The sequence below is a fragment of the Anopheles moucheti genome, chromosome 2, assembly GCF_943734755.1.
Source record: "Anopheles moucheti chromosome 2, idAnoMoucSN_F20_07, whole genome shotgun sequence".
Classification (NCBI taxonomy): Eukaryota; Metazoa; Arthropoda; class Insecta; order Diptera; family Culicidae; genus Anopheles; species Anopheles moucheti.
The window spans coordinates 14,148,549-14,162,151 of NC_069140.1; the positions used below are offsets into that span (position 1 = coordinate 14,148,549).

Consider the following 13,603-nt stretch of genomic DNA (forward strand, 5'->3'; position numbering starts at 1 on the left):
AGTGCGCTCGGAAAAGGTAGGCCACAAAAATTGGACATATCGATTTCGGTGTGGTCGCAGAATTCGTTGCCAGAATGCTTGCAATGCTTTTTGTGGTTTCTGACCTTTCTGATTGATTTTCAAGTTCATTTTACGTGTTTCGGGGCGTTAGATGTGGTGGTGGAGTGCAATTGGGCAGGATTCTCCCTCATGTCCAGCGGAGATTAAAGATGTCGAAAGTAATGTGACCAGCGTGTGGGTTTTTTTTTTGTTAAGAAGAAGGAACAATGTGTATCATCGTTCCAGGTTAACCCAGTTACAAAGCTCAAGGACAATGATTTTGTGCGCCAGGTGTCCAAACTGTTGGTTGTGTGCGCGTGTGTGAGGTTGTGCGTTTTGTGCGCTTGTGGCATTGTGAGTGCAAGGACAGGTCGGTTGACTATGCTGCTGCTGATGCTGTACCTCCACCGCACACCACAAAACCGTCCACAGAAAAACGTGCAATCCTTGTGCCAAAATGGCAAAAATTCAAAACTCTCCCAACGGTGGTTCGGTGGATTCTCTTGCCGAACGGTCACACGATACAGCATCGCTCATCTCTCAGTGCCCACTCTTTGTTCTCTCGCAGAATCAGTGAAAGTTGGGCACGCGAGCCCACGGGAGCGCGCGGGGAACGCGGAAGAAGGAAAAACCCCTGTAAGGGAAGCACGGCACGTTACGGATCGAAGCAGGTTGTGCTCGTAGCAATAGCAACAGAGCAAGCAAAATCGAACAGAGCAAGCAGTTACATCTTCATCGATTATCAGCCTTGGTAGGCGGGGAATGCTACCGTTGGAACTTGTGCTGTTCGTGGTAACCAGCAAGAACGGACCTCGGAAGACAAAGTTTTCTTTTCGGGTGTACATCCTTTCGGCACCGTCCTTGTAAATGTGTGTGTGTGCGAATCTTGTCCTATAAGCTTTTGCGTGTATCTGTTTGTGTGTGTGTGCTGCAGTAGGATATAATTTCCACAATTTTCTCCGCTCCCCAGCAGAAGGGGATGGGTGAACGTGTGGTGGTGGTAGAGCCTTGTAAATCACATGCTCTCGGGGCGAAGAATGTGCTCCTGTGAGCTGTCCGGAAGATGTATCTCGAGACGCGTGGTCGGTGCTCTGGTGGCATTCGTTGGTTTGGTTGGTAAGGTTAGGCACAGCGCGTGAATGAATGAATGAATGAAATTTTCAAAACTAGGACACCGTTCGGAACCAGCCAGGCAGTGAAGGTTGGCACACGTACGTGGAACGGTGCGCGCGCTCCACTTGCTGCCAGTGCGAAGAGCGAAGAAGCCAGAGTGTGTAACGGTGTGACGACATGCATAAAGGAATACTGGCAGAGGCCGCACGGTTTTGTTGGACCGAAGGTGCAAGTGATCGCAAATGGCATACATTTTCTGCTTTGATAAAATATGCATCACCATCGTAAAGGAGCGCCCAACAATTTAGTGCCCATTAAAAGGAAGTTTGAAAAAGGGATATCATCTTTACATTCATATTTCATAAACTTGCGAGTTAAGATTAGTTTCAAACCTGATACACGGTGCCACAACACATCACACATCGTGTCGTGTTCGTGTAGGGACGTTAGACTTTTTGGGATGGTAATTTACGGCGGGTTTCCACAAACTGTCGAGCGTATATGGAAGCTATTAACGTGCATATTTAAATGAAAAAAAAATAGTTTTCAACAGAAAAATGCAAAAATAATAATGGTTCCTTTAAACATTCTTCCTTTCTTTGCAGCACAAGCAATAGAAACCACTGACAAGGTGAACTGGCGATGTGCAGTGCGAACCGTAACGTATCAACCTAGCAACCTAAGCAGTCGGAAATTAAGCTAAGCCACTTATGAAAGCAATTTGGATTCACTGCACGCCCGGGACGCAGGAAAATACACAAGCGGGATAACTCACACTGGCAGTCCCTCGCATAAGTCCAACAACGCCAATACATAAGTCACCGCCAAACCGTTAAATGTCGCCATTTGGGTTAACTACGACAACATACAGCAGCGCCCACGCCTAGTACTGCCATGCACAGCGGATTGGAATTGGACATTGGATTTATCGTATCTAACGGTGGAATTGAAAGCAATCCCATTATCTTCGCGAGCCCTGAACCGAGAGTTAATGGTGCTGCCCGATACCATTACCGTTCCTTCTACGTAACTGGTGCGACATGCATTGAACGTTGTACCGGATAAGCGGCACTTTGATGGCAACAGATTTCGGTAACGAGTAGCCACCGAACACCGGAAATACTTAATTGCATTAGATGCACATTGCATCGCGTTGCGGAACGCAATTGACAGACAGTCCCGTACGAGACGGGACGTCAAGCACAGAGACGAAAGGAATACGGAACTTACAACACTTCGAGCACCACACCACCACCGGGCACCGTCTACCTTGCTGTTGTTCACTTCCGATGAAGTACATTAAAAACGCGTGAAATGTGTAATCGCTTAGTGTGGCGAACAGTTTCGAGTGGCGTTGCGTTCAACGATGTATTTTGTTATGGATTTGTATCTCATCGTTTTGTGCCTGCTAGTCATCTGCATTAAGGGTAAGTGGCGGCTTTTGAAACGAACCCCCGGCCCCGTACTAATAAACACTAATTCTTCACCATGCTCGGACACTGTTTTCCGCTACCCCGCAGATAGTCTTCAAGGACCGCACGAGAAACGACTGTTGAACAATCTATTGGCAACGTACAACACGCTTGAACGCCCGGTCGCCAACGAGTCCGATCCGCTGGAAGTAAAGTTCGGGCTGACGCTGCAGCAAATAATCGATGTTGTGAGTATTTCTGGTTCCTGCCGTTGGTCGCTGGTCAATGGTGTGGTGGTCGCCTGGTTTGCCGATTGCCGGTTTCCATTTTATTTCCGATTATGGGTTTGTTTTTTGGGTTTCGGTTCTGTTACGGTTTTTTTGTGTTTGAATCTTCCGTCCCCGCACGCTCGGTTCCACGTTCCACGCGTACCAAAACCGAGGGGGTGCAGCCCGGGTTTTCGGTGTTTTGTTTTGTTTAGAAATACTTCATGCCGGGCTGTGTGCTCCCGGCTACCGTGTTGTTGTGCATTATAATCAAGTCACCCCTATTGAAACTATTCTAGGACGAAAAAAATCAGATACTTACTACCAACGCTTGGTTGAATCTGGTAAGTGGCATGTACCCGACGCAGCGACACGCACTTCGCAGCATATCTTCTGTGCCAGGGTTTCGGATTATAAGAACACTTTGTACTGGGATGATGAAGCCTATATTTATGAACAATTACGCTACTCACCTGACGTCGCGAGCCACGAAAGGATGATTTCTTCCCGTGCTTTTAAAAACTTTCTCCATTTTCGGACTGTCTCTGGTTTTATCTGTTTAATTTCTATCGTCTTTTTTAAATTATCTTCCCGTCGCGAAACAGGACGGTTAATGTTTATCTCATAAGGTGATCTTGTACTTTCTAACGATCTATCACTTATCACACACTGCTATTAACCACATCAGTATAGCTGATGCTATACTGCCTTTTAAAAGAACCACACTAAACCAAACACGGAGGAAATCATCTTTTCAGCTCGATCGAACCAACAATCAAGGGTGGTTTACTACCAATGCGAAACTAAATTTGCCCAATGCATTTTGCTATGAAATAATTGTCGTGTCTTTTCTGGACCTATTTCACTCGCTGTGTATACTTATGTAATATGTGGATTAAATCAACTAAAGCTAAATCAAGCAAAATGTAGATGCGCCTTAAATAATCCACCAGAGGGGAGAACCGGGCAGGCCAAGTGCTCGATACTCCGCGTGCGCTGGGTAAAAAAAAGGTCGTAACCTTAAACAAAACGTTTCATTAAACCTACTTAAACTAAAGCGAAAAATGCGTATGCGTAGCAGATGCAGGCTGGCTGCATTTAAATAAACATCCAAATTTAAAGCTCGCCTCAATAACATAACCGAATCCTAAAGCTAACTTTAAACCATCATCACAAAAGTTTGTAATTCCAAGATTTGCCTAGAATACGGCATCTGTTTATGTCGCTTTTAAATGGGTACATGTCATAATTATAGATTATCGTTTGTAATATAAACTTATTAATTCAGTTTCCTTTAAACCGACAAAAAAACGATGATTTGCGCTACTTTTATTCATTATTTCATTCTCATTACCAAACTAAATAGAGTATTGATTGCATGTTTTCTAAAATTGAATCAAACATTGTCTGTGTCGAAACGAAATTGTGAGCCAGACGTTTATTTCACACGTGTTTTTACTGGTGTTTAGCGTCCCTAGATAATTGATTAGGAATTTATTTCTATTTCTGCGTGTGTGTACTCCCACTTCATATTTTGGTATATCGTTTTTCGTCTTCTTTTTTTGGTTTCTAATCTACCACACGTCGCCAAATTACACAAACCCGTACGTTTTGGCAAACGTTACCTGCAGCGTTCAGTTTTGCTATTATCTCTCTACCAGTCATTCATACCTTCTCTCTATCACGTGTTTTATTTTTCTAAAAACTTCGAACTCTGATTGCACCGGCGGTTATCAGTTTCTTATGCAATAGAATTGTTTCTTTTGATTTAATCCTTTCATTTCTGCAAATTGATGATTGTAGGACGAGAAGAATCAACTTTTAATAACGAACATATGGCTGTCGTTGGTAAGTTACACGTCTTCACGGTAAAGTTTGCATGCTTTTAAACAGACATATGACTAACAAAACCACTCACAAACAACTCTACCTTAACTGCCCACGTACATATTAGAACTCTTGATGCTTAGGTCTGTTGGATGCATTGAGTTTTTTCAATACAAACGTTATTTACCGATATATTGAACGCGTATTTTGGCTCCAGTTTGTATGAACTTTCAAACACAACAGCTTCTTAGGTACTGCATAGCTGCAACCTTCTATCTCCCTTAGAGCCTATATATACGATTGATTACTACTATCTAGCCTAGCGGTTTAAGTGTAACTGGTTGGAAACATGTACAGACAATTCTCACACAATTTGTTTTGCCCTTTTTGATAATCTTGCCGACCGAACGGGACAGCTATTGATAGCTAAACAAAGTCTATATTTTGTAGTTTAATATTTCGATTGTTGAAAAACGAACGGATCTGTCCTTTATCATGAAAGTTTCATGTAGTTCCATCGATAACTTCTTGTTGAAATGAGATTTTTCAGTTCCTTTTGACCATTCAAACGTACGAACGGAGCGGGTCCGGTGGTGTATTGGTAGCGGCGTCGGTCTTCACACGACAGGACCGGTCCAAAATCCCATCCGGACCAATTCCCCGTAATAAAAGTCAAAGAAAGCCATAAATGGCAAGTATACTAGACCTCTTGAGGTTGTTGTGCCGATAAAGAAGAAACGTACAATTTGTCTCAGATCCTGTCAACTGTCTCTACGTCCAACATCTAACTCCTCAACCGTGACAAGTTGTTTAATTTGCTAAGGAATTTTGGAATCTTATCTGTGTATAGCAATCCCTTAAGCTATGAAATGTTATTGCAGTTCATCTAGCTGACGAATTGTTCAAACGATAGGTTCACTCGGGCGAAGAAGCGATACTGATTCACCGTGTACAGCGCTGAACGCTGGAACTGTAAGCTTTGTACTTAAGAAACCGAAGAATTTTGTGAGTCGACATCGTAGAAATTAAATCCTTACTTATAATTACAACAGTAAACAACGATAGTAAACAACATAATTTAACTTAAGTATCCTAAATATGCCTTTAATAACCATGTAGTTGAGCTGTGTACTAAACAGAAATAACGCAAAGCTAAAGTGTTTTACAATCGTAATAATAATACTACCTGTGTAATTGAACTAAACAAACTTTACAATTGAATTTTTGCATGAGTTTCCCTAGAGTGAGTCGTATCCAAACATTTGAATGCTTTTAATTTCTGTCTGTAGTTAGGTTAATTTTGCCTGGTTTGTTGTTCTTACCTTCCCAACACTTGAATGCAAAGTAGAGCGCCTGTCATGGCTTCTGGTAAAGTCGTTTCTGCTTCATCGGTCTTGCTGCTGCACTGTCGAATGAGAATGGCTTTCTTATTGCAACCCGTTGCGCCAAACATAAACGCTCGCTAAATTGATGTTTGATCACGATTGGGTCAAACGATCCATTAAGTGATTGCATGCATGCAAAACTCCTACGAATAATACTAAAATGCTACCTCTGCCGCTTACTCGTAAATGTTCATAAATATGGTTATCGCAATGGCTTCATATCATACGTAGAAAACAATAGTTACACAAACAATCTCATTGGAGATGTCTCCTGGTCGATGGCACGTGCCAGCAGTTGTGCCCGGAAGCCAAAATAGAACTGAATCAATTTTTGGGGGACTTCATTTATAGGAATGGAACGATTACAACTTGCGCTGGAACGATTCCGAATACGGTGGTGTGAGGGATTTGAGAATTACCCCGAACAAGCTCTGGAAGCCGGACGTGTTGATGTACAACAGGTAGGGAAACAAGCCGTGAGCCAACGAAGTTGTGGAAAAAATGGTTTTTTGAAGATAAGGCATGGCTAAACCATCCAACTGTCTGCAACTTACAGTGCTGATGAAGGATTCGACGGAACATATCATACGAACATAGTTGTGAAAAACAATGGAAGCTGTTTATATGTTCCTCCCGGTATTTTTAAGAGCACGTGCAAAATCGATATCACGTGGTTTCCGTTTGATGATCAGCACTGCGAGATGAAGTTCGGCAGTTGGACATACGATGGCAATCAGGTAATTGGGCGGACTTTGTGAAAGCGTTGTGGAACGGTTGAATCTCACGATATGTTTGTATCTTTACAGTTGGATCTCGTACTCAACTCGGACGACGGAGGAGATCTTTCGGATTTCATTACGAACGGCGAATGGTATCTCATAGGTATGCAACCCGTTCCTTCCAAATGTCTTAATTATAGAATCCATCTAATAATGGGCGAAATGCTTATTTTGTCGGAGTCGGATCGATCCAACTCCGTAAAGCTCAGGAATCGATTCCGTATCAATTCTTTCTACTTCTCTATGAAAGATGGCAATACCACTGACAGCCATTGAAGACGATATTTAGCCTCCAGTCGTTAGCCGGAATATCTGAAATATCTGAGTTTTTTTATGCAGGGAAATCAGAGCAATCCAGAGTAAACAGTAGCATCGCTGTTTCCTTGGGAACTCCGGAATTTCGTCGAGGATTTTAAGTGGTGGAGTCGGAGTGGATCATTGAATCAATTCCAAGGCTTCCATCACTATGGTTCGGACTATTTTTTACAATGCTTTGGTGGTTCCTCTGGATCTCTAGATGCCTTGGAGTTGAATTTAGGGTTTCAGTGGCAGAGTTAGAGTGAATTTGTGAATGCTTTCTGGAGCTCCCATTCTTAGATCCGTTCTCATTTCTGCGCGATTCTGAATCGTTAATAATTTCCGTCCAACTTGTTTTTCCCAACATTCTAACATTCTAACATACTCTACTTCACAGGAATGCCCGGAAAGAAAAATACAATAACATATCAGTGTTGCCCGGAGCCGTACGTGGACATAACGTTCACCATACAGATACGGCGGCGGACGCTTTACTACTTCTTCAATTTGATAGTTCCATGCGTGTTAATTTCTTCGATGGCCCTGCTCGGATTTACGCTTCCACCAGATTCGGGTGAAAAGTTGACGCTAGGTAAGTACGCAACGGCACAAGGATGTTACTATTTTCGTACTAATTAACAGAGAAAGATTTGCCACTGGCGCAGCCAATAGGCCAACATTGCATACTTGTTCCACTACTTTTACCATCGTTTTCATCGACACAAGACCGATAGGCCGGAAACATATCCGCATATTAGCTTTGCGCATCATTTACGACTCCGTAGAACGATCAATCGATTCATCCCCCCCCTGTACGATTGAACTATATTACGGCATCAAAACGAAGTTTTGTGTAGACACATTACATCAAACCCCCCAACGCCTTCATTCTCATTGCGGAAAACAAACCGGGGTACACGATGATTCGCGTGGTGTGATGACGTTCTAGCTGTATTATTTGTACCCACATCCACCGTCGGTTTTTGTTTTGGATGACATAAAGCGCGAGTATCATGCAACAACTAAACCGATTAACTTTCATTTCAGGTGTAACTATACTGCTATCACTCACTGTATTCCTTAATTTAGTTGCGGAGACGTTACCTCAAGTATCCGATGCAATTCCGTTACTAGGTTAGATGAACCAAATGTTAGGAATTTTGTGATGGTTTTTTTTTGTTTTCCTTTACTTTTCAACTTCAAAATTTTTCGATGAATGATCTTAGCTGTTGTCCCGATAACTGTGTAATTGTGTGTGAATGCTTGGCTTTGTCAATTTTGTTTCGATATCGGTTTGTCGATCGCAGTTTCGTTCATTGTGTTTGTTTGTCGCGCGGGTAATGCAGAGATTTACGAAGCAATTCAACTACTGTTTCACCGGTTTCAAGATACTGACGGGAGCCAACGGAACGATTCCATAGAAAAAGGATATAGAAAAGCATTATTCACAAACTCCTCTTGTATCGCTTAGTCTGTGACTATGGAAGATGCGATAAAATCCATATTTTTACGAAATATTATTTTCATGACGCATGGTCCTCCGGTGAACAAAACATCTCACACGTATTGCTTTTCTTTTCTGGTACAATTCGAAACGATGGACAACTTAGCTCAAAACATTTCCTTAATGTCATTTGAAGCTTAGCATTCTAAAGCATGTTTTCTCTCTACCGCATTTTCATACCTCTTCCTGACAGGCACTCCTCACATGGTTCTCTTATTCTGTGTTTTCCTTTTCTCTAGTAAATGCTCTAGCAAATTTTCATTGCATTGTGCATTACAAATTGCTATCTTCTGTCAAATTTGTTACAATTCATCCTCAATATAATTTCCCAAACTCTGGATCTCTAGCAGACAAATGGATCGCATGCATTAGATACATGAAGTTCATCATGTATTTCTTCGTACTCTTTGGTTGGCGTTAGATGGTCTTTTTTCCTGTGTGCATCTTGATCATCTTTAGTGACTTTTTTTTGTTCAGTAAAGATATTTTTTGTTGTTACCTTTTTATTCTATACTACTGTTTTTTAGTTTTGAGTTTTTCTTGCAGAAAGCACTACAATGTTTGTTTACATTCATTTCAAAGCCTACATACAATCACAACATAACATCTGTCTGTTAACACACTCAACTGTTGCTTCAATAATGGTGCTAGCTCTATAGAATGTGCTCTAATTCTATCCTTCCACGCGGAATGTAGTACATTCGTTAAATATACAACCAGTGTTGCCATAATTTAATGGAAATAATTAAACAAACCACACGTAGGACAGAAACATTTGCTTTTTTCCGTTGACTTTGTGTAGATGCACTACTGCTAGATGGCTTTATAAACTTTTCTCTCTTTATTCAAATGACATTTTGCAACAACAAAAAAAAAAAGAAAATATGAAAGAATTTGTGCAAACTATAAGGCAATGTACAATGGTTAATTGGTTTTGAGCGCCGTGCAGTAATAAGAACGTTCAATCGATGACGCACTGCTATTAAGAGATCGACCGGTTTTTCCTCGAAATTTTCCTCCCAAAATCTGGATACCTCCGTACACCGAGCCACGAGTGTATTGAGGTGAATTAACCAATGTGTGCAAGATGCAACTCTTCAGTTTGTTCTCGTCGTGTTCATTTTCCCTTCATGTGGCTCTGTCTCTTCAGTGCGCTCTGTCCTCCCCCCAATCAATTTGATTAATTTCGCCGAAACAACCAACTGCGCTTGTTGTTGTGGTGCGTTCGAGAATATCCGGTGGTTAGCGGTGAATGAATGAGTTCTTGCGCGTATTCAGACGCCCCTGTCAATGATTTTGATGATGTTTTTCTTGTTATTTTTTACAGGACTTACTATACTGGTATCTCAAACTGTGTTTTCATTGTTAGTGGGACATGTTATTACGAAAACGAGCGAAGCAGTCCCTTTGCTAGGTATAGCCTGAACGATTTGTAGTACCAAAACTATTTGCCAAACCAAAAAAAAAAAACAAAAATCAACAAACAACAAAAGTATTCAATGTAAACCGGATCGAATAACACAATCCATTTTAACAGAGATCGCATTTTAAAACCGAGCAAGTGAATGAAGCCCGCATTCATTCCGCTAACCCGGCAAGTGCAAGTAAATGGAGTTCGACTTAAACTAAGCAATGGTCGTATTATGTACACATATATTATCAACAAACTAAACGAATAATGCTAATCAGTAAACTGTAGTTCGAGGTGTACCTACTTAACTATTACTCAAAAACTCACGGCGTACAGTATTGCAATGTAGCAATCTACCAAACGCAAACCCTATTAAACTATGAACTACTAACAATCACAAAACAAAAACTCTCAAACCCCTGTGTATTCCCTTTTCTATACTATTCCGCTCACATACTATTCCCGACCCCAAAAACACCATTGTTAACCCTCTTTTCATCCACATCCCCACATAAGAGTGTCCTCCGTTTGTGTTGGCGGGTGGAATAAGATGTACCAATTACTTTGCATGGTTTGTTTATTTGCTTTTCTGCTCACCGTTCCGTTAAGTTGCAGTTTAAACGTAATTTTAGCCGTTATGTTTTGTTTAATTTTCCTCATTTTCTCCGACGTTAAACGCAACAGCAAATCGCACAGTTGTTCCATAAACGTGGCTCCAAATGTACTCCGAATAGCTTAATCAATTGTATGAGCGCGAGCATAAATCGCGCACCCCCGTTTCCTTTCCCTTGTTGTTCGATCACATTGATTGCATTATTGAAGCAGAGTTTATATAGGGTTTTACGAATGTGTTGAACGTTACTCACCTATTTCGCCTGGTACCGGGTGTGACTACTACTGTTTGCCAGCGACTATTTTGCACCTGTGTTCACATGCCTTTTGTTTTTCGCAATGCGGTTTGGCCAAACAATGGTTCGTTTCGGAATCGTGTCTGCCCATACTTACCCCTTATGGTACGGGGTTGAAAGTTTTCCCCCCAAAGACACAACATGTTCCGGTTTTATGTCCCTCTCCCCCAATCGCACCGTTAACCGTTACACGTGCAACACCTTCCGTCTTGTTCGATATTTTAAATGGCGTAACCCCTTACAGTCACACCACTGTTAACGCTTGGCAACTTTGGTTTCGTTCTTTTCGTTTGCGCGGTGTTTGTTGTGTTGAAACTAATCGTCTGTGATGAATGCATCTTGTTAGCAAATCCACTACCATAATGCTCTTGCATTACCAGGTGCTCTCGCCGTCACATTTTTAGGTTGTACATTCGAACCCCTTTTTGGTTTTGTTTTTGAATGCTATACTTTGCGCAATTGCGATATATGCTACCCGTGCTTTCCCTTATTTATGGTTTATGGCGCTTATTATTATATTGGCTTTCGTCGTGTAGGCCCTGATACCGATATTGCATGTAGCGAAAGATGTGGATCCTTTCCGGTTTACCTTGAAAAGGAGGATAATCTGCTGCTCGGAATTTGTCGAAACGAAACGAGTTCCATCGTTAAGGAATCATCCCGTACGTGTCCCGCTAATGATGAAAACACAAGACCTGTGATTAATAACATGACAATATGACCGCATACAGTTGTGATGGAAATGTTCTTGAAGTACATGACATAATAGGCGACCCCCAGCGTGCGTTGTGTGGCATCTGTATGAGTGATTTGGCAAAGCGGAACTCCTCGTTTCGCTGCAATAAATTCCATAATAACCTGTTAATCCTAGTACGACTACAGAAGCCAACCGTTTCTTTGCAACTTTTCTTTTCCGACCATTTGAAAAAGCATAAACCATATTCTCTGGAGCTACATCAGCCATGAAGTTTGCCGTTGAATAGTTGATATTAAAGCAGAACACGTTTTGTACCGTTCACGGCCGCCATTCCATTCGAAGTTGCATGCATACTCTCAAATCTCAAATCAACGACACTACTGAACTTTATGTACTAGTCTAACTAGTTTTTGCATGTTTCCAGCATGTGTGTCGATTTATTCCTTTGTTTGTCATTTCGTTTTGAATTCTGCATTGTTGTGTCGTGCAGGTTGGGTTTGGCTTTTCATTTTGGAATGATCGTTTTTGTTAAAACTAGACTGTTTCTAACATATGTCTTTCCATTCTTCTCAATGCACCTTCGCTTGCCGGTACGTTTACTAATTTGATGCCGTTTCCCACACTGTCAAATGTAATTTTACAGGAACGTACTTCAACTGTATCATGTTTATGGTAGCGTCGTCGGTCGTGCTGACGGTTGTCGTACTAAATTACCATCACCGAACGGCGGATATCCACGAGATGCCTCCATGGGTTAGTTGCCTGCACCTAAATACTGTGTGGAATGAATGGATTCACAATCGTTCACAATTCCGCTTTTCTGCTTTCAGATTAAATCCGTTTTCCTGCAGTGGTTACCGTGGATACTACGGATGGGTCGCCCGGGTAGAAAGATCACACGCAAAACCATTATCCTGAGCAATCGTATGAAAGAGCTCGAGCTGAAGGAAAGATCATCGAAATCGCTTCTCGCAAACGTGCTAGATATTGATGACGATTTTCGGCATCCTTGCTCCGGCATCTCCGGCTCTACTACCGCAATAGGGGGCTCGGTGTAAGTAATGCTTTGTGCGCATAAGTTTTTCGAAAATCGTCATATGATCAGAGCTTAACGAGTCGCGTTTTTTGTTTCCCTTCGGGCGATTAGGTTTACGCGTCTTACAACGGTCGAGGAACAGAATGCCAGTGCCGGCTGTACGCACAAGGATTTGCACCACATACTGAAGGAATTGCAGTTCATCACTAACCGCATGAAGAAAGCGGACGAGGAAGCAGAATTGATCAGTGACTGGAAGTTCGCGGCGATGGTTGTTGACAGGTGAGATTCAGAGATCCTTTTAACGCCGTACGCTAGCAGATGGTACTAATATTGTGCTCCTTAAATTCGTTTGTTGTGCATTACAGATTTTGCCTTTTCGTGTTTACATTATTCACAATAATAGCGACGGTCACTGTGCTTCTATCGGCTCCTCATATAATAGTGCAATAAGAGCGGGAAATGGAAGCTTGAACACCGCTACTGTTTCGGTGTGTCGAGTGTGTTATGTTTCGTATAAACGAACAGGCAAAACAAACCAACAACCAGTATATATATATATATATATATATATACACACACGTATAAAATATATATAAATATATATTTTATACATATATAAGTAGCGCCGTATGGAAATAGTTACACTGCAGTGATTTCTAGCTAAAGCAAACGTTAGTGAAAGCGAAATTTTAAAAAACGAATCCAATTACCAAAATGACGCCGAACTGCCGAAAATTCTCGTACCACAAAAATTCACACTCAACAATTATGCAGATGCCAAGCCAAACCTGAAGCATCATCGGCCCCAAAGCGTGCAAAGACGCGAAATAAAACGCCGTTTTCCCGATCGAGAATCGCACACCTTAGCTGGAGGGTGTGCACGATCGACGGTAACACGGAACAAGCGCCACAACATCATCGTACTA

At 41.8% G+C, this 13,603-nt stretch overlaps 1 protein-coding gene across 3 annotated transcripts; it reads left to right on the forward strand.

The window, feature by feature from the left end:
• The first annotated feature begins 2,440 nt into the window (after positions 1-2,440).
• On the forward strand, positions 2,441-13,144 carry LOC128310856 (neuronal acetylcholine receptor subunit alpha-7). 3 transcript variants are annotated; one of them, XM_053047592.1, is made up of 13 exons: positions 2,441-2,579; positions 2,673-2,812; positions 3,130-3,174; positions 4,634-4,678; positions 6,394-6,503; positions 6,599-6,779; positions 6,849-6,924; positions 7,516-7,710; positions 8,166-8,252; positions 12,282-12,391; positions 12,469-12,692; positions 12,786-12,956; positions 13,043-13,144. In XM_053047592.1, the coding sequence occupies exons 1-13, from the start codon at positions 2,519-2,521 to the stop codon at positions 13,125-13,127; spliced, it is 1,530 nt and encodes a 509-aa protein (XP_052903552.1). In that variant the 5' UTR covers positions 2,441-2,518; the 3' UTR covers positions 13,128-13,144. The 3 variants fall into 3 exon arrangements, with proteins under 3 accessions (XP_052903552.1, XP_052903554.1, XP_052903553.1); XM_053047594.1 differs by lacking the exon at positions 4,634-4,678; XM_053047593.1 differs by lacking the exon at positions 3,130-3,174.
• Positions 13,145-13,603: the final 459 nt, after the last annotated feature.

What these genes read in the sequence shown, in the direction of transcription:
- LOC128310856 (XM_053047592.1), top strand. Translation starts at nt 2,519, where the DNA reads ATGTATTTTGTTATGGATTTGTATCTCATCGTTTTGTGCCTGCTAGTC. An exon ending in GCTAGTCATCTGCATTAAGG is followed by an intron (nt 2,580 to 2,672) that starts GTAAGTGGCGGC and finishes GCTACCCCGCAG; the next exon opens with ATAGTCTTCAAGGACCGCAC. An exon ending in CGGCGAATGGTATCTCATAG is followed by an intron (nt 6,925 to 7,515) that starts GTATGCAACCCG and finishes TCTACTTCACAG; the next exon opens with GAATGCCCGGAAAGAAAAAT.